The sequence below is a fragment of the Podarcis pityusensis genome (genome assembly GCF_964106645.2).
Source record: "Podarcis pityusensis genome assembly, chromosome: 2".
Lineage (NCBI taxonomy): Eukaryota > Metazoa > Chordata > Lepidosauria > Squamata > Lacertidae > Podarcis > Podarcis pityusensis.
The window spans coordinates 89,512,233-89,531,773 of NC_138029.1; the positions used below are offsets into that span (position 1 = coordinate 89,512,233).

Below are 19,541 nucleotides of genomic sequence, written 5' to 3' on the forward strand. Positions count from 1 at the left end.
AAATGGAGTCTAAGAATGCTGCTCTGAAGGCTTTGATCGGAAAGGCAGACTTCTAATTGCAATAATTGTTTTTGGGGGCTTATCTCAAACTTGGTTATCCTGTGGGCTGTACTTCCTTGTTGCCCAGGTGTTCGATATACTAGAGTCAAAAACTGCTTGTCTCAAAGGCAATGACAGTATTCTCACCAGCAGGGATATATTCACAAAATGCATCTGTGTGTGTTTGATATTCAGAGCATATTCATACCACAGACTTTATCTGGTTTAATACTTACTCTCTTTCCCCAGAGAACCTTGTAAGCTATAATTTTGTGAGGGGGTAAAGTGGAAGAAACTGAGAACTCTCTGTTAGAATAAAGACAGGAAGGAGGTTTAGATGTGCTAACAGCACCTGGCTTAGCTCTGCTCCTTCAGGGGCTGCATATTCATTGACTGTGAGAAGACTATGGGATTCTACACTTACAACAACATATGGGGTTGGTTCATCTGAAAGCCTTCTAGACATAGATTCTTATTTGTAAACACATTTTCTAAGGTAATATTTGCAGGGCAGAGAATATGTGTTCCAAAACACTTCCATCCCACTAAATCTGTCTGCCTTGACTGTAACAGAGAATTGTCAGTCCGTTCACCAGCAGTGGGGAACGTCTGACCCATGGGCCTCATTGGGGCTCCCAGGCCTCCCCATTTGGCCTAGGACATGGTTTGGCTCACCATGTCCATCATCTAGTGTCATATGGTGCAAATTTCAATTTGAGGAATCAATCTTCCTTTACAGCTGTGGCTGCATTCAAGGGAGACTTACAAAGGACACATCGGGAGCATATATAGAGTTCTTCCCAGAAGTTTAAATCACCTGATGTGATTTAAATCATATGACATTAGCTGACTGACAGGTGCATGGCTCTCTGTCTCCGCCCTTCACTAACTAAAATCCAAAGGATTTTTTGGTGGAAACCATAATGGTTAGAAGGGTATAAAGCCTGTATAAATTTGTAGTGTAGATACCAGAGCTTAGATCAGGATTGATGTAATTATCATTTTGGCAACCCTAATGCTGGTAGCAGGTGCAAATTTTGACCCTCAATAGGGGCCAAATTCAAGGAGCTGCTCTCCTTTAGTAGTAGGGTCTTTGTTTTTGTTCTTCCTTTTCTTGTAACACATTTCCTTCAGCAACCAATCCACTGCCATTTTCTGGCCTCAGAATACCCTAGATGCAGCAGCATTCTGGGGCACTGTGGGAGGAAAATGGCTACCACCACAAAAAGATAGCAGCAGCCATATTTTTTTTAGCAGCAGCCATTTTCCTCACTAAGTGTGAGGGCTCTCTCTCTCTCTCTCTCTCTCTCTCTCTCTCTCTCTCTTTCTCTTTAAAAAAAGTTCAATTTTTAATGTCCCCATAGGCAGCAATGGAAAAATAGGAAAAAGGTAAAAATAAAAAAGGAAGATTTAACTGTTTCTTGGATCAACCCACCAATTTTCACCACATACATTAGCGGGGATGGGGAGGGATTTGATCTTAGTCCCAGTAATACACTCTCAGATTCTTCCTTGCCTAATTCTCATATGTATGCCTAAACTGTCCTCCCAATTCACCAATTCAGAGGTAAATTAGTGCCTGACCCTATATCCAGAAAGGTCCCGACTCTCTTTGAGTTTATGCTTGGCAGTTGAATGTGCTCTATTCCCTTGGGACTAATGCAGAGTCTTGCCTTAATCCTGCTCTTCTTGTCTGGCACATAAATCAGTACAGCTCTTCTGAAGATGCCTTTGGTGTGTTTCAGATCAATGGTTCTTACTCTGCCCTTTCCCCATCTCCCTCGCAATGCCCCAGGAAGCAGGGTCAGAATGTATTTCACAGGAACGTCACAGACCCTACTATTAAGTAAGGGATAAAAGTTGCCGTGTTAATGCTTTTATCTCAGCTTGGTGTGTTGCCCCTCAGTTCCGCTACAATTGGAGTTAATGGGATTTTTATTGGAGTCGTAAATCTGAACTCAGAAGCTTCCTGTGGGTTTGGGTTTTGCTTCGCATTTTTGTATCCTTGATCTTCTCCCCACTCACAATAGTATCCAAATAGGAATAACACTCAATAACTTCATTTAAAGGGATGGTGATGGAAGAAAGGCAAATCTCTCCTGTACAGTGGTACCTCGGGTTACAAACACCTCAGGTTACAAACACTTTGGGTTACAGACTCTGCTAACCCAGAAGTAGTACCTCTGGTTAAGAACTTTGCCCCAGGATGAGAACAGAAATGGCAGTGTGGCGGCAGCAGGAGGCCCCCATTAGCTAAAGTGGTACCTCAGGTTAAGAACAGTTTCAGGTTCAGAACGGACCTCCAGAACAAATTAAGTTCGTAACCAGAGGTACCACTGTACCACTTTTGAAACTGATCCTGACCTGTTCAGATATTTGTGTGTGTATGAAGTTGGAAATGTTTGAATATGGGCGTGCCATAGGCTTGGTCAGTAAAAAGGGTTGCCTACAGCGTCTTTAGTAATTAGGGTGCCTCCATATGGCAGGTTTATGGGGGACTTGGGGATGCTCATGCATGGAAGTTTTGCACAGTGTCCACACCATCATCAAAATGACACCCCCATTTCCCCCCGTATTTGCCATTTCCACTGAAAATTTGACTGGGAGGGGGGAGAAATCTGCAAAGCTTGCAAATCTGGATGAAATGAGGTGGGGGGAAATATGGAGTGACATTTTGATGAGGACAGCATTGTGTGGATGCTGAGAAGATCCTCCATGCATGAACAGCACTGAGTGGACAATAGACAGCTGTGTTGAAGCGGCCATCACTGCATGATGATGGTGAGGATCAGAAACTGAACAGACGCCGCTTCCCCTTTCACCGCAAATCCATGACAAGAAAGCAGCAGCAGGTGGAAATCTCAGGGAAGGACTGCAGCTCAGTGGTGGAGCATCTGCTATGCATGCAGAATGTCCCGGCTTCAATCCCCAGCATCTCCAGGTAGGACTGAGACAAAGTCCTGCCTGAAGTTTTGGCGAGCCACTGCCATTTACTATAGACAGTACTGAGTTTAATAATAATAATAATAATTTATTACTTTATTACTTATACCCCGCCCATCTGGCTGGGTTTCCCCAGTCACTCTGGGTGGCTTCCAAGAGATTAAAAATACGTTAAAACCTCAGTCATTAAAAACTTGCCTAAACAGGGCTGCCTTCAGATGTCTTTTAAAAGTAAGATAGTTGCTTATTTCCTTGACATCTGATGGGAGGGCATTCCACAGGGAGGGTGCCACTACCGAGAAGGCCCTCTGCTTTGTTTCCTTTAACGTTGCTTCTCGCAGTGAGGGAATTGCCAGAAGGCCCTCTGCGCTGGACCTCAGCGTCCGGGCAGAATGATGGGGGTGGAGATGCTCCTTCAGATGAATCAATGGTCTCATTTCTGTATAAGGCGGCTTTTGAAGGTTCCTAATGCAAACTCCCTGGGTTTCTCCTTTGTATTCTTTGTTGAAGCTGCTATGGAAACTTAGGTGGAAAGTAGCAAATGGATGAGACAGTAAGTTGTGGCAACGACGTCCCATCAGAGACATGGCTATTCATTTTTAATGGCTCCAGGGCCGGCCAAGGCAGCCTGGATTGTCGCAACCTGTTTCATAGTTCATCCATGCCAGGTGACCCTTGTTAACTTTTGGCTGAAGTTTGTTCTCAGACTTGGAAACAGGAGGAGGAGGAGTTGCAGTAACAAGATGCTTATTTCTACGTTACTTGTTTGTTTCCCTGTCGAGATATTTCCATTCCGTTTTCAAGGCATGAGACTTTACAAAACAACCCACAACGTAGCGAGACAAGTACAATTAAAGAACACTGAGGATCCAAAAACACACAAACTCAATCCTAAGATAATAAACACATGACCAAAATTAAATGTAGAAAAACAATCCAGAGAGCCAGAACAAACATCTAATAATTTAAGCAGCGGCAGGGATCAAAGGCTTGTTGAAAAACGATTCAACTGCTGGTGGAACCTAAGTACACAGAGAGAGAGCTAATCCAAGCTCTTGGAGCAGTGAGTGCTGCCCTCACAGAAAAACCCCCTCATATATTACCATGAGTGATAGATGCATGTGTTACATCAATGATTGGGCAACTGTAACAGGCTGCTGGAAACCTGCAGAATCATGTGACCCCATTATTGTACCTGCTGCACTAACTGTTGGTTCAGCTCTGAGTGCAATTCAAGTTGCTCGTTGTTCACTTCATAGCTGTGGATTGCTTGGGACCAAGCTACTTGTGGGACCATCTCCTCCTATATGAATCTGCCCATATGTAGAGCTCTTGAGCATGTCGCTGCTTTCCGATGTATTATTTGTTTCTTTTTCTACAAAAAACATTTTCAAAATAGTTTACAAAAAAGAAGATAAATTACATTAGAAAAATTAGGAGCAGATCCCCCCCCCCGAGACAATAAGATAATTCAAATATGGCATTTGACATCAGTTTTGAGTCTTTGCTAGTGATAACTTACACAACTCCCCTCACTTTGACTCATCTCTGTGACAAAATACTTTCTACTATTTGAACCATGCGATGGCAAGCCTAGTTTTCCCCCCAGCCAAGACTGTGTATACTTTTTCATGCAGTTGGTTATATTCAGAGCTGCTTTTTGAGGGAAATGAAACAATTTTCATTTGCTAATACGTCTTAAAACTTCTGCCAGAAATTCTGTATTAAAAGGAAAAGAACAGCCTGCTTCCTGCTCAGTGTTTACCTCGGTAATCCCCGCCTGCTTTTCCAAAGGAAAGTGATCCTTTCACTTTTTAATACCATTTGTGAGCATGCCACAATAGAGAAGAACAGTGTTGAGGTCAATGGGCCATATCTCGCCAGATGTGTCAAATAGTCATGAAGGCACATCTATTTTCTCTGCTAGCCCTATGATCAGCTACTGAGCTCATGTCAGGCCCCCACTGTATACTCACGACCTTTTAGCCCAAGTGAAGAGACACTTGCCCTGTGGATTGTGCACAGCACTAATGTCAACTTCTTCTGGGAAAGTTCTTGGATTTTATATTAGCCTTGAGATACTCATGCATTATAAATATCAAGCTGCTTGTGGCAGGAACCCTCCAGCTGGCTCCAGTCAACCAGCTGTAGCCACAAAAATATACAAGGGTCACTTGAAATCTGTAGTCGCATGGAGTCTGAATTCTGAAGTCTATTTTGACTATCGACCAAAATATAAATAATCATGAAAATTTAATATTGGGTTTTAGTTTCATTTTGAAACATTGTGGACAAAAGGTCAGCTCCTGGAGACTACCTGGGCACATCTTCTCTCTGACAGTGCTTTAAATGTCTCTCTTGCCAGTCATGTAAACCTGGATGGATGACTGGTTATTTTCTGATTGTGGATGTCTGAGCTCTGACCTTCACCCTTCTTATTTTCCTTCTCTTGAGGACAGCAGTTTCGTGGTGGCAGTCCCTTGAATGTGAAACATCAGCTCTTGAAAGTGGTGCAGCGCATATTCCAGTACCATGTGCTCCTCACAGGTAAGCAAGATATAAAACATGCCACTCCCATGATAGGAGGCTCCTCCTTTTGCCTGGTTTGTTCTTAGCTTATAGTCATCCTCAGGCATTATCACCATTGAAAGCCAAGCTAGAGCTTATCCGCACATCCTCTCGTCCCACTGTTTTCCTCCGGGGAGAACCGCTTTTTAAGCGCTCAGTCAGTGCAAATAACAATTTGGATTTTCCACAAAGCATTGACAGACCAATACTAATGAATCTGAAGAGGCAGAGGCAGAATGAATTAGAGCAGGAATCCCATACACTCTGAGGGAATCCCAGTAACTCTTGTGACTCATAGCACACTTGACTTAAACATTTCAACCTTTTGTTTTCAATGTTATCGTGGATTTCTCTCAGTGACAGCAACTCCACTGAAAAATGGAGTGGAGAATCTGTAGCTCTATGGCAGAGAACATACTTTCCAACACGTAAGATTATTGTCTTCTCCACTTTAAAAGGCCTTGGGTTGCAGAAGTGTGAGGAAAGTCCTGCATCTGAGATGCTGTAGAGTTTATGCCAATCAGAAAATACTGTATTAAACTCTATATCCCTTCCTTCTCAGACAAATCTAGGGGCAGCCAACATGCATTGGAAGGAAACAGAGTGTGGTAGCTGATCTCATACCCAATGGACGCTGAGAACAGAACTTGTGCACATGGGCTAGGCTCTGTATACATGATCAGAAGCCACTTGCTTATGCACAGGATCTGTTCCCAAAGTCTACTGAACACATGTATGTCAGGAACAAGGCCTGATCCTATGCTCCCACTCCTCCCCATGAATGTTCAGCATCCCTTGTTTTGTGTCAAGCTGTATTTGTAACCCCAATGTTTCTGCCTGCCAAATGTCACCTTCATTATCACTGCTGGAAGCCTGGAAGCCATCAGGAGAGCAGAAAAGAGTAGAAAAGTGAAAAGCCTGGCAGGCTGGGTCGAAAGCAACCTCATCCCAAAGCAAAGCACCAGCAAGATGACATAACATGCTAGATGAGTCCACAGGAATTCCAGCTATGGAACATTTCAGGCATAAAGATGGGCAAGCAACCGGGGTGGCGGGGGTGGCCCATGTCTTTTGGTGGAGAGTGGCATGCAATGAAGTTTGCAGGGGGCAGGCAATGGGAAGAAATCCCACCCATATTCAGCAAGTGGTAAAAAAAGCTTCAGAACATATTAGAAAGAACTGAAATCAATGGACTAGAACAAAGGGAACTTCCCGAAGAGAACTTCACAGCACTGATTAGAAGTACTTTCATCTTGGTCCAAGAACATTGATCATAAGTCCAAAGAAATGCCGTCTTCCCAGTGGTTCCTGTTTTTTGTGGGGTTTTTTTGTTTTTGCAAGAACAGCAGCACAAGTGACTACCAGATGCCAATGAGTGATTTTGCTGGGTGATTTGGTTTCCTCCACAGATGCTAAGCAAGGGGGCGTTAGTTCACTACAACTATCTTAATAGGTCCATGCATCTGTTTAGTACATTAAACAGATTTGTTTGCTGTAAAATTATGTTGTAAGCCAGCCAGAGTGGCTGAGGAAACCCAGCCAGATGGGCGGGGTATAAATAATAAAATTAGTAATAGTAGTAGTAGTAGTGAGATGAGTTTGGTGTATTCACATATAGCAGGCGTGGTTAACCTGTGACCCTCCAAAGGTTGCTGGACCAGAACTCTCATCATTCTAGGTCAGTGCCTGTACTGGCTAGGACTGATGGGAAATAGGGTCCAACGAGAGCCACTGGCTAGCCGCCCCTGGCATATAGCATGCCTGTAAACACCTTGCCTGCTGTATAACAAGCCCTGTGAATGTCACACTCCCATTAGCTACCAGATACTATAAGATGTCTTCCTGATCTGACCACCAGTACAGCTTACGTGGACAGGTCTGACACTGCGTGTTAACAAGGTTTTCCTCTATCTGCACTGATCTAAAAAAAGGGATCATTCTTTGGGGACTAGTTCAATGTTACGTTGCCCTGTCCAACTTTAATTCAACTACAATGAGAAGTTTTCTGTCAATTTCATTTGCTAGGAAAAGGGAGGGGAAAGGTTTTCAGGTGGCAAGAAGCACAGAAATGCATGTGCTCTGTAAGTGGGAAGACCTTTACTGTTCGTTGGTTTTTCCCTGGTCAACTTTCCAGAGAACATAACAATGACCTCAAAAATCATTGACTTAGAACCACTCATGGAACTGTACTGCTGGAGGGAGAGGTGGCTGGTATTTGCTGCTTGCTCCTTTCCCCTGTAGCTCTCTCTGCTCTCTGAAAAGCTGCTCAAGAGTGCTTTGAGATCCTCAAGATGGTATGGGGACTGCAGGGAAAAGGAGACAAAAATTGCCTCCCATCCTTCTTCCGGTGGGAACCTCAGCTGGATTGCAGTTCCTTCTGTGACTCTGGATCCAGCCTGCTGCCCTTGCTCCTGTCAAGCAACTGTCTTGAACTCTGCAGTTGTTTGGATCCACACCTTCCTCATCTGTACAATCTGCTATTGATCTTTATGCCCCATTTACTTTAAGCATGTGTAACTGGCTAGTGGCTTGCAGCCACATTCTCTTGCCTTAATTCTCTTTTTCCAAGTAGGGAGATGAATGTTTGTTTGCTGAAAAGGGCTCAGAGGACCCCTTTCCCCCATTTAAAGGACCGTTGCATCTCCTCCTGACAGGGGCCCATCATTCCAGCCTTGTTGCTCTCATTTGTATTACCAAACAAGAGTAATAAAATTCATTGCAGGATACACTTAGGAGGACCAGCCAAAGCACTACAGCTGCAGTGCTTCTGCCTTCCCATACACATTTGGGAAAAATTACTGTAGACCACAATGATTCATCCGGCAGGGATAAGCAGTGCCTCAAGTCCCCAGCGACAGCTTTTGCGTATAGCCTACACAGATATTGCAAAGATATTGCAGGTGATTGCAACAGCTCTTCCCTTAGTCCAGGGAGATCCAGAAATAACAGATTCCCTCATCTTCTTGTATAAACTTCTATCAGTAACGCAACTCCTATTCATTAATTCAGCGCAGTTGTAATCTGTATCAAGTCATATGCAGTCAAGAATTAAATATTGCTTTACTCAGTTAAACATAATTTCTCAGTTTGGAATAAGTTTGTGTTTATCTATTTTTAATCCTTCATAGGAGTATCCACTCTAACTAAACTAGAATATAATTAATCTGGGCGGGGGGAGCGTCAGCGGGGGAAATTGTTCCATTATCTTAGGCAGTTTGGAATTTTGCAATTAAAAATCCCATTCTTTTGACTCTTACCCTAGCACTGGCATCTTCTTGAATGAACTGAAACTTCCAACGTTCTTATGTACAGGGAAATGATGCATGTCCTCATGCATTCTGTTTCTCCACTACTTAAAAGAGTGTCTCATCCCATGTGATCCTGTCCATCCACATAGATCAGCTGAAGAATCCTTTTTGTATTTTCCTGCTGCTTTCTGAAGTGCAATGCGGCCATCTTTGTTATGGGACATAGGATGCAGAACTTCTCTGCCTAGGGAAATCTGCCAGACCCCCTCTTTGATAGCATTTTGCCTGGGAACAGAAAACTGAGGTCTACGAGTGGTTGAAATATGGGATAGGAGGCCATAGTGGTCACTGAGTTGGACGGCTTTCAAAGAGGATTGGAGGAATTAATGGAGAAGGCCGCCAATGGTTACTGGCTATGAAGGCTATGTTGTGCCTCTACAACTTCTGAAGACTAGTTACTGGAAACAACAGAAGGGGAGAGCACTCATATGCTTGGATCCTGCTTGAGGTTTCCCATGGGCATCTTGGTTGCTACTGTGAGAACAGGTTGCTGGATTGGATGGACCATTAGCCTGACCCAACAGGCTCTTCTTATGTTCCCAGAACACTCCTAAGCTGCAAACCTGTTCTTAAACCTTAGGTTCAGTGTGGTTTACAATCCTGTGTATGTTAACTCGGAGGTAGATCCCACTATGTTCCTTAGGCTTAGTCTCAGGTTAATGTGCAATGGACTGCAGCCTGAGGCTGGCTGCCTTCAGTGCGACAGAATCCGTTCCACCAGTCTGAGATCTGGGCTGAAAACCCACCTAGATTTAGTGTTTAGAGTGGATCAAAAGGAATTTATTTGAGACTTACTACCTGCTTTATATCTTATTCCCCACAGATTACTTGAATAACCTTTGTCCTGATTCTGCTGAGTATGAAGAAACACAAGGTAATTCAGAATTTTAAAAATGATAATAATAACTATTTATTTTGCCTAATAAATAGCTAGTGTCTCTACTTGTTCAGAAAGAAGTCTCTGAACAAACAACATCACTGTACTCAGATCTCAGCTTGATTTTAAGATAAATTACCTCTCTTGTTCATGTCATTTGGGGCCACTCACTCATCAAAACATGTACTGTTCTCTGATTTTTAAGTTCCTTGTGATCTCAAAATAGGCCATATTAGATATTTAGAATGAACAATGTATGTGATGACCAACTACTTAACATGAAATAATTTTACTATCTGAAACTTTGATCGTGAGTAGTGACAACACTTTGAATTGTCAGGCAGCCACCCTATATACACTTAATTGTGAATAAGTCCCAATGTACTTAATGGGGCTTGTTTGTCTGTAGACGTGTATAGGCTTGCATTGCAAATGGCCCTCGTAATAATTTATTATTATTTGTTAAATTTATTAGTCGCTTTTTCTTGCTGCAGGCAACTCAATGCGACTTTTCAAAGCGACTTTGAAAAGCAGTTGGTTTTATGTTCATGGTCAAGAACTGGTTGTTACTACGCAGTTTGATTTATATGGAAAACTGAATCCAGGAAAGGGACTTTACTGTGCAGTGTTCTCATTTGAAGCATTCTTAATGCCTTGCAACCAAAGTGTATATGTTTTGTCTTCTGGATTTGTGCAAAGTATAGCCAGTTACATATGCCAGATTGTGGCCAGATCCAAAACCTAGAGGGTTCCAAAATGCGCTGTTTGAACAGAGGCAAACATAATATTCTGCTTAAAATATATTTTTTTTAAAAAAAAAAAGAACACCACCAAAGTCTGAACTCTACCATTGCATTTGTTCACTGAATCACATTTATTCAAGTAAATTTATCCAGTGTATCGACACCAGTTTCTGCCAACCTAGCAGTTCGAAAGCACATCAGTGCAAGTAGACAAATAGGTACTGCTGCCGCAGGAAGGTAAATGGCGTTGTGGGCGCTCTGGTTTCCGTCACGGTGTCCTGTTGCACCAGAAGCAGTTTAGTCATGCTGGCCACATGACCCGGAAAGCTGTCTGTGGACAAATGCCAGCTCCCTTGGCCTGAAAAGCAAGATCCCATAGTCACCTTTGACTGGACTTAACCATCCAGGGGCCCTTTACCTTTACCTTACATATAATGTATATTTGCAATAACTGTAACTGAGACAAGTGTTCAATAGCCCCCTGTTCAATAGGAATGTTGCTTTCATTTTGTAGAAGTGAGGCTGAGCTGTAGCAACTTGTCTAAGGCTCCCAGACCAAAGTAATGGTTGAACAGAAATTTGAACGTATTTCTTGAACAGCATTAATTCCTAGGCAGTACAAATTATTTTGGCCTTAGCGAGACTCCATACCTAAGAAGGATATATATTCTTCCTCCTAAAAATCTGCGCATCTTTTCTTTTCTGAACCTCAATTAACGTGTTCTGCTTTCTTCCACCGCAGCTGCCTTGCTCATAGTCTCCGAAGTTGCGGACCGAGCCAATGACAGCATGCAGCAAGGGGTGAGTTCCACCTTGCCCTGATGCCTTCTAAGTGCTACCAGTTCAGATATATCAACATTTATTTTTAATTATCTGTCAGAAATAAATATTAAAGTGTAAAACTTACCGCACAGGGTAGCTCCCCAATGCCCACGCAGAAGCAAGTCCTATTGAATTCAGTGGGGTTTACTCCCTGGTAAGTGGGGTTAGGGGACACGGGTGGCACTGTGGGTTAAACCACAGAGCCTAGGACTTGCCAATCAGAAGGTCGGTGGTTCGAATCCCTGCGACAGGGTGAGCTCTTGTTGCTCGGTCCCTGCTCCTGCCAACCTAGCAGTTCGAAAGCACGTCAAAGTGCAAGTAGATAAATAGGTACCACTCCGGCGGGAAGGTAAACGGCGTTTCCGTGCGCTGCTCTGGTTCGCCAGAAGCAGCTTAGTCCTGCTGGCCACATGACCTGGAAGCTGTACCCCGGCTCCCTCGGCCAATAAAGCGAGATGAGCGCTGCAACCCCAGAGTCGACTGGACCTAATAGTCAGGGGTCCCTTTACCTTTACTTTAAGTGGGGTTAGTGTTGCAAGCTTACTTCTGGGTAAACATGTGTATGACTGTGCTGTAAAGCAACGATGAAACATTCCGGTGTTAAAACAAAATATAACTATGCCTGAGCTAGGTGGTTTGACGTAGTATGGGGATGGCTTATAAATAGACAAAATAGCTATGCAAATTCGGGTTAAACACTTCCAACATCAGGGTATCAAATTCTCTGTGGCAGCTGCTTTTGAAACATTTCCAGAGATCTAACAATTGATCTGCTGTGTCACGTCTAGTTTGGCTCCCACACAAATAGAGTTCAACCTGGAAACCTACATCAGAACTTTTAATTCCATAATGTAGCAGTTTTTCTTTCCCTTGTGCCACTTCCTTCCCCCACCTGTTCTAGCAAACAGAGCTCCAGGGGTGTTTCTACCAGGCAGCAAATGGAAGTCAATGTTGGGACCAAAAAGAAACAACACCCACAGTAGAGCATCTGTTTTGCACACAGAAGGTCCCAGGTTCAATCCCATGCATCTTCAGTTGGGCTGGAAATGTGAAACCCTAGGAAGTCTTTGCAAGTCAGTGTGGGACCGTCCTGAGCTACATCGACCAATGGTCTCACTTGGTGTCAGCACCAGCCTGTGTTCCTATTAAAGTTTGCTGTATCAAGAAAACTGATCTACGGTTGCAACATTGCAGCACACATTTTCTTTTCCATACACCCATGTTCAGCCCACGTCTTCAGCGCCTGCATGGGCTGGGTGATGAGAGCAGCTTCTCTGACCTTCTGATCACAGGAACGCAGGAACACCAACACAGCATTCCAAGGAATCGGTCCTGGTGCTGTGGACTCACATCTGCTCTTGTTAGCACCCAAATGCAGAGAAAAAGGAAGCAAAGCTGTGGAGGTTTTGCAGCATGCCTAATTTATTTCTACTAATTAAACAAATAAAAGAACATAACAAACATGTATGAGAGGAGCAGCTCTCATGCAGCCATCCTGTCACAAGACAGATCAAAGAAAAAAAGTGCAACAGTACTAGAGACAGAAGTCTTGAAGAGTAGCTTCTGCCCCCTCCTTTATCACAGTATGAAAGTAAAACAACATGATCAGGTGATCCTTGCAATGGGAGGGATGAAAATACTGACATTTCTTGCATCGTAAGATATAGAGGGTAGGACGCGGGTGGCGCTGTGGGTTAAACCACAGAGCCTAGGACTTGCCGATCAGAAGGTCAGTGGTTTGAATCCCTGCCACGGGGTGAGCTCCCGTTGCTCGGTCCCTGCTCCTGCCAACCTAGCAGTTCGAAAGCATGCCAGTGCAAGTAGATAAATAGGTACCGCTCCGGTAGGAAGGTAAACGGCGTTTCCGTGCGCTGCTCTGGTTCGCCAGAAGTGGCTTAGTCATGCTGGCCACATGACCCAGAAGCTGTACGCCGGCTCCCTCGGCCAATAAAGCGAGATGAGTGCCGCAACCCCAGAGTCGGTCACGACTGGACCTAATGGTCATGGGTCCCTTTACCTTTACCTTTAAGATATAGAGGCAACTCTTACAAGAGCCTGTGGACAGGTGCCCTGAGACTTGCATGCTTTTCAAACCCTACAGTAGATGACCACCAAAGAAACAAATTCACTTCACAACTATGGCTTTTAGGTAGGAAATTCATGGACTTCCGACACTTCCGTGGAACCACATGGTGGGGACTGTTATACTAATTCACCTGCTCTTATATGCTGCTGGGGGATTGTGCAAGGAATCTTGTTATGCTTTTGAAAGGCGGAAGCGTCTGGGGAGGGTAGCCTGCCAAGTGTCTGTGAGCCAGATCCACCCGACAGCTTCCGTCTGGTCAGATGCAGCCCACCTTCTCTTTACAGAAATTCAGGATTGCTGTGTGCCTGTGAAGAGGAAACTAAGCTTCCACTTTTTAAAAAATATATTTAAAAAAAGGAAGCCATGTGCTTTGTCAAGACGGATAGTCAAAGCAGCTGCTTAAAATACGGCCAAGAATGTCCCTCACTTCCACACAGCTGGGAATCTCCGATTGTGGGATTTAAAATCCATGTCTCTGAAACATGTGCCAAGACTGAGCACGGCCAACATTTTCATGGTCTGTTTTACTGCCCAGGTTTCAGCAACAGTTTTCCTTGTGGACAAAAAACAGATGGGTCTTTGCACTGCGAAGTCTGTAGACATTTGCACACTGCCATTTCCACTTCATTAAAGAGGAAGAAAATGTATTTGGCGGGGCTGCGTACATTACCACCTGCAAGCGGGATTACCTCTTCCTCCTCACCGCCATCTTTCTGGCTCGGCTCCTGTGCCTTTCTCTGAAGGTTGGCACACATAAATTTTGAAGGTGAAATTTCCCCTGGCATAGTGATAGAAGTGCTGGGGGGAATGTTTAATTTTTGCACATCCGACTGCTGTGCAAGGCCCAAGAGGGAGGACAACAGAAAAGCTGGCAACCTTCTAAAGAGCTGAAGATACAAAATCCTGAAAAGCCAAGGGTCTCACTCTTTTTGCATCTGCTCAGCCTTAACTTTGCCCACAGGAGCTGAATCGGTATTAAGCATTTCCTGAAAATAAATGTTAGACCAGAAATCTAATTCCTTTCAGAATAAGACTAGGCTCATGATCTAGAAGTCTGTGACTATGCCATCCCTTTTCCTTTCATCAGCTGCCTCCATGAAACCCACCGGTCCACCAACTGATTATTATTGTTATTAAACTCTATGAAAACTGCTTAAAGGGGAAGTGGAGAGATGAACTAAGTCTACCAGTGGCCGTCTCCCCTTAAACATACCCACCTATTTATCTTCTGCCCTCTAACTCTGAAACTGCTTTATGAAGCTTTATGGTCACTAATCAAGGTGTATGGCTCTCTTTCAAAAGTAAAATTTAATATATACCAAAGCAACAATGAAAACTGCAATAAAAATGAATGACGCTTCACTTCCTAACATTACTTTTGGTTGAATGAAAGACTTTTAAAATAAATTATATATCTTGCTTTTTACTAACTGGCTGTTTAATTAACCTATTAAAATAATAATTACCCCCAATTCAATTGATATTTTTCTGTTGTTTAATGAAGCTAGCAAATTTTCTCAGCTAAATACCCACCCTGAAAAAGATGCATTGTGAAGAAAATGCTTATAAAAGCATTGATTGTATCACGAGACATGGCATCACCTGTGAATAGGACTTCCATTTCCCCAGACAGGGTCCTGATTAAAATTCAGTCCACTCCTTTAATTTTTGATTAATCAATTCATCATACCAATTAGTCAATTAATTCAGCCGTAATTATTGGCACTGGGCAAAACTTAACTAGCACTGTTCTTTTCCTTTCCAAGTCTCCTTCATAGCTCAATCCTGTGTGTCTTAAGTTGGAAATAAGACCCAGTGTCCTCAAAAGCAGTTAACACTGGAGTAAGCGTATATAGGCTTGCAGCCTCAACAAACCATCTGCCCAATTAAAATGTTTCATGGGAACAAGAAAACATCACTGCAATGGAGACGTGCAGACCAAGATGTTAGGAGACCAAACACACCGATGCTGTGGATGTAATGAGAGCAATTCATTAAAAACTCATCCCTTTCGTACTGAAGTGCCATCCAGCATTGTCACTGTAATGGGAACAAAGGTCTCATTAGATTCATTTTAAATACCATACTGTGGAAGATTACACAACTTGCCAGGACTCATTGATTGTGTCCAAGCTCTTCAATGCAGGTAGGCCGTTAATAGGGTCAGACTCCGTTAATGAGTTCTCTAATCTCTGCAAAGGACACCAGATTTCATTACTTACTTAATACTTAACCTTGCTTGTAAAGACCACAGCTACATATCTATTGCTACTGAAGGGGAAGCATCACAAATAATCCTGTCAACAATTCTATGGCATTCAAAGGTGGGTTGTTGTTGAGGGTTTTTTGGTTTTTTTTAAAGAATTTGCGTAATATTTATTTAATTAATTAATTAATTAATTAAAACTCCCTTTTATCTACCTTTCTCTCTCTTTTGCAACTGCATTTATAATCCAGCCCAAAGCAGCTCAGGAAAAGTTGCAATAAAAAAACAAAACACCCCAGTATAAAATATCCTATTTAAAATTCAGTTCATAACAAATGTAATGCACTAAACCACTTAAAGTCTATGAACTTTGGATTGTGTGACGTATATGACCTAGAGGAGGTCTGAAATGGACTAGACTACTTCCCACCATTACAGATACGTGGCAAACATTGTGACTGCATATAAGTAATTTTATACTCCTGGTCTCCGAAGCAGACTTTGGGATGGTAGTCTGGTGATGCTGTAGACAGCAAATTCTCTCATAAAGATCCCTTGCCCCTGTTTCAGAACTAAATATCCAGGGAAGGAGACAAAACAGTTAACTATACTGATGTTGTTGTGTGCCTTTGTGATGGCAGGCAGTGAGTGAATAGCTGATTTATCATTACTGCATCCCAATGCCAGAAAATGTTTCACATGTTGACCTTCTGTTGATGCAGTTCCTAAGATATAGTTCTTCTTCCATAAAAATATGGCAACACTCCTATATAGGGGCCTTAGGCTACTTCCACAACAACCTTTTTCTCTGGAATTACCATTCTCTGTTCCCTTTTTATGGAAAAGGCAGATGTTGCATTCCATTATTTTCTGTATTGTTTGCATTTGCTTTTTCAGTCCTGATTTGTGGTACATCTCCACCCCCAATAAAATGCTGATGCCGCTCCATCCTGTCTACTGTGGGCAGGCAAACTTCTGTTGTGGTTTCTAAGGGCTCCTGAGTCTTTAATTAAACACTTCCTGTTTGCAGATTCAGCAGGTTTTACTGTTTCCCAGTGAGGATAGCTGAGTGACAAAATCGCATATTGCTTTCCCCTTGAACAGCAGAAATGTCTGTTTCTGAAGTGGGAGAAACAATTAGCAGTTTCCTTCCATTATTTTTGTGTTGTTGTTTTTTAATACACAAATTTCTGTAGAAAAACTTAAATTACCAACTCTCTTCTCCTTTGTACATATAGTTCATAGCTGCACCATACATTAAAAGCACATGGCTTCCCCCTGGTAATCCTGAGAATGTTTGTTTGTTGAGGATACTGGAAATTATAGCTCTGAGGGGGTAAACTACAGTACCCAGAATTCTTTGGGGGAAGTCATGTGCTTTAAAAGTCTAGTGTAGGTGTGACCCTGGAAATGGAAACGGAGGCACTTAAGACAAGCTGTTCAAAGGGATAGTTTGCAGACTACATACTGCACCCAAAAGGAATAAAACTTTTAATTAATGTTGCAATGAACCTTTGTGGAATGCTGCTTCCTCTTGATTAATAATCATAAGATGATCTAGATCACATTAACTTCTGGCCAATACAGTGCTTCTTGTATAAAGGCTGGTTCACAAGAACATACTGAGGTGTTCCAGGGTTTAGTGACTCTCTGCTCAAATCCACCCGTGCCACACCTGTTGAGTGACTACTAACAGTGGTGCAGCTGTCAGTTGCCTTTCACATCCCTGCTATTGTTAATGCTCTGTAATGTTGCTTTAAATTTATTGGTTCTCAGTTGCTGGCCACTTTGGAACCTCTTTTGGAGTTAGAGCAGGGTAGAAATATTTGAAAATAAATGAATTTTTTTGAAGTGCCTGTCTGGAGCCTCCATGTTAATTCTGCTTCTAGCACACTTCAGAAGATTAATGCCTCAGCAATAATAATGCTTTCTAATGGGAAGGCAACCTTTGGCTCAGCCGGTGGTGAAATCTAGGTGTAGAACTGGCCCCGTTATTAGGGTAGAGCCGGCGTAGGTGTAGAGGTGTAGAAATCTAGGCAGAGCAAAGCAACTGCTTCAGGAAAAAATGATTAGGGGGTCGTGAAAAGGCAGCAAACTGTGACTTAAGTCTTTGTTTCTTTATAACTGCTAGACAGAGATGTTTGTGGCATTTCCTGCTTCAACTGCCCAAATAACTTGGCGAGGTTTGGAAATTATTTACCTTGACTTGTAGGAAAGAGGGTGCCATTTGCTGTTCTGCCTCAGGTAGCAAAATGCCCGGTCTTGGTGCATTTTGAACTTAAAAGGGAATGTTTTGATCACCTTCTAAGAATCAAAAGCTAAACCTTTCTTGTTTGTTTTTGGTCCTTTCTCTGCCACAGGAAAATTTGCAGAAGCTGGTACATATAGAGCACAGTGTCAAGGGGCAGAGCAACCTCCTTCGACCAGGAAGGGTGAGTTCCACCTGGGTTCGGTTCCACTTACTATAAAGTTGCCATCCTTTCTTCTGTCAAGGCCCCAGCAGCTATTATCATTAGCAGCTTATATGGTAAGTCTTGAGCTGCCCTCAGGACACTCACATCCCTGCAGCTTAGCAGAACAGGCCTGGGATGGGGTATGGTGGTGGCAAGGATGCTTCCCCCCCCCCAGACGCACCAGCATGGGGTCTGGCAGCACATCCTTGCAGGCACAACCTCACCTCCACCCTGCAACACCCCCAGCCCCATCACCTCAAGGACTGCTTCCTGTGCTAGAATTGGTTATCACCCCAAAGAGAAAAGCTGCTGGTGCTTTTAAGCTCTTTTGCTGACGCCCTTCTCCAAAGGCCTCCTTCAGTATTGAGGGAGAAGGTCCTTTCAGCCATAGCATCTCAGTTATGGAGTACCATTGTTGGAGAGGCTTCCCTTGCCCCCAACATTTTCAACTTCTAGGCAGAAAATAAAAAAAACACTTTGAATTCACCCAGGCTTCTGCTTAATGACTACTCCTACTCCTACTAAATTGTTTATGAATCACCATTTACATAAAAGTCTTAAAGCAATTTATATGAATGTCATAAAAACAGGCAAAATTCATTTTTTAAAACAGTCCAAAAACACACACACACCCCAAAATGGGTTTAAAGAAAATACAAGACAAACACCTAAGGCAGAGATCTTTTCATTCAGCTGGGAAAGCTTGTCAAAACAAAAATGTCTTCGGTTGTTTCTGGAAAGTCCAGATAGTGGACGTCTGTTGTATCTCAACAGGAATGCTGCTCCATAGAACAGGGGTTTTGACACTGAAAGCCCTACCCCAAGTGTGGAACTGAGTTGTGATATTTTGGAGACCTTAAGAAGAAACTCTGCAGGAGAACGCAGTGACCTATATCAGGGATAAAGTGGTCTCTCAAGTAACCTGGTCCTGAGCTGTACAGGGCCTTACAGGTCAACACCAAAACCTTGAACCTAGCAGACTGGCAGACAGTGCAAATCCTGCAATCAGGTGCTATATGCTAGTTTTGATTTGCCCCCCACAAGCAACCTAGCTGCAACATTCAGCGCCAGCTGCCACCTGCAGACCCATCTTCAAAAGCAGGAGGTACTGACTGAAGGCTCTGTTTTCCTCCTCAGGTGTTTCTTAAAGAAGGGACGCTGATGAAAGTGTGTGGGAAAAATAGGCACCCTCGACATTTGTTCTTGGTAAGAATACTTTAATCTCTTTCACACTGCAGACACATGCAGACAAGTGGGTCTTGGTGACTGAGGCTAATGTTCTAAACATCCCAGCTAGGAGGCCAGCTACAATGAATGCAGTGGGATTTGCTTCTGAGTAAACATGGTTAGGATGGCACTGCAAAGCTGCAATTCCATGCACCCACTTTGAAGTAATTCCCAATGTGCTTAGCAGACTTCTGCAAAAACAGGCATAGTATATGACTCTGTATATTAATTGTCTCATAACCATTATACCCGAACAATGGGCCAGTAGA

At 43.1% G+C, this 19,541-nt stretch overlaps 1 protein-coding gene across 5 annotated transcripts in view; it reads left to right on the forward strand.

Annotated features, from left to right (window-relative positions):
* The window catches only part of FGD5 (FYVE, RhoGEF and PH domain containing 5), a 134,483-nt gene that overhangs the window by 91,863 nt on the left and 23,079 nt on the right, over positions 1 to 19,541 (forward strand). For 4 of the 5 annotated variants that reach the window (XR_013982981.1, XM_080995517.1, XM_080995518.1 and 1 more), the window contains exons 8-12: positions 5,442 to 5,529; positions 9,682 to 9,732; positions 11,221 to 11,279; positions 17,953 to 18,024; positions 19,183 to 19,251. Coding sequence is in view for 4 of the 5 variants with exons in the window: in XM_080995517.1 (XP_080851643.1) it covers positions 5,442 to 5,529; positions 9,682 to 9,732; positions 11,221 to 11,279; positions 17,953 to 18,024; positions 19,183 to 19,251 (339 nt within the window). In the remaining variant the exon portion in view is untranslated. The remainder of the gene's footprint in view (positions 1 to 5,441; positions 5,530 to 9,681; positions 9,733 to 11,220; positions 11,280 to 17,952; positions 18,025 to 19,182; positions 19,252 to 19,541) is intronic. The other variant, XM_080995516.1, reaches the window with a different exon arrangement.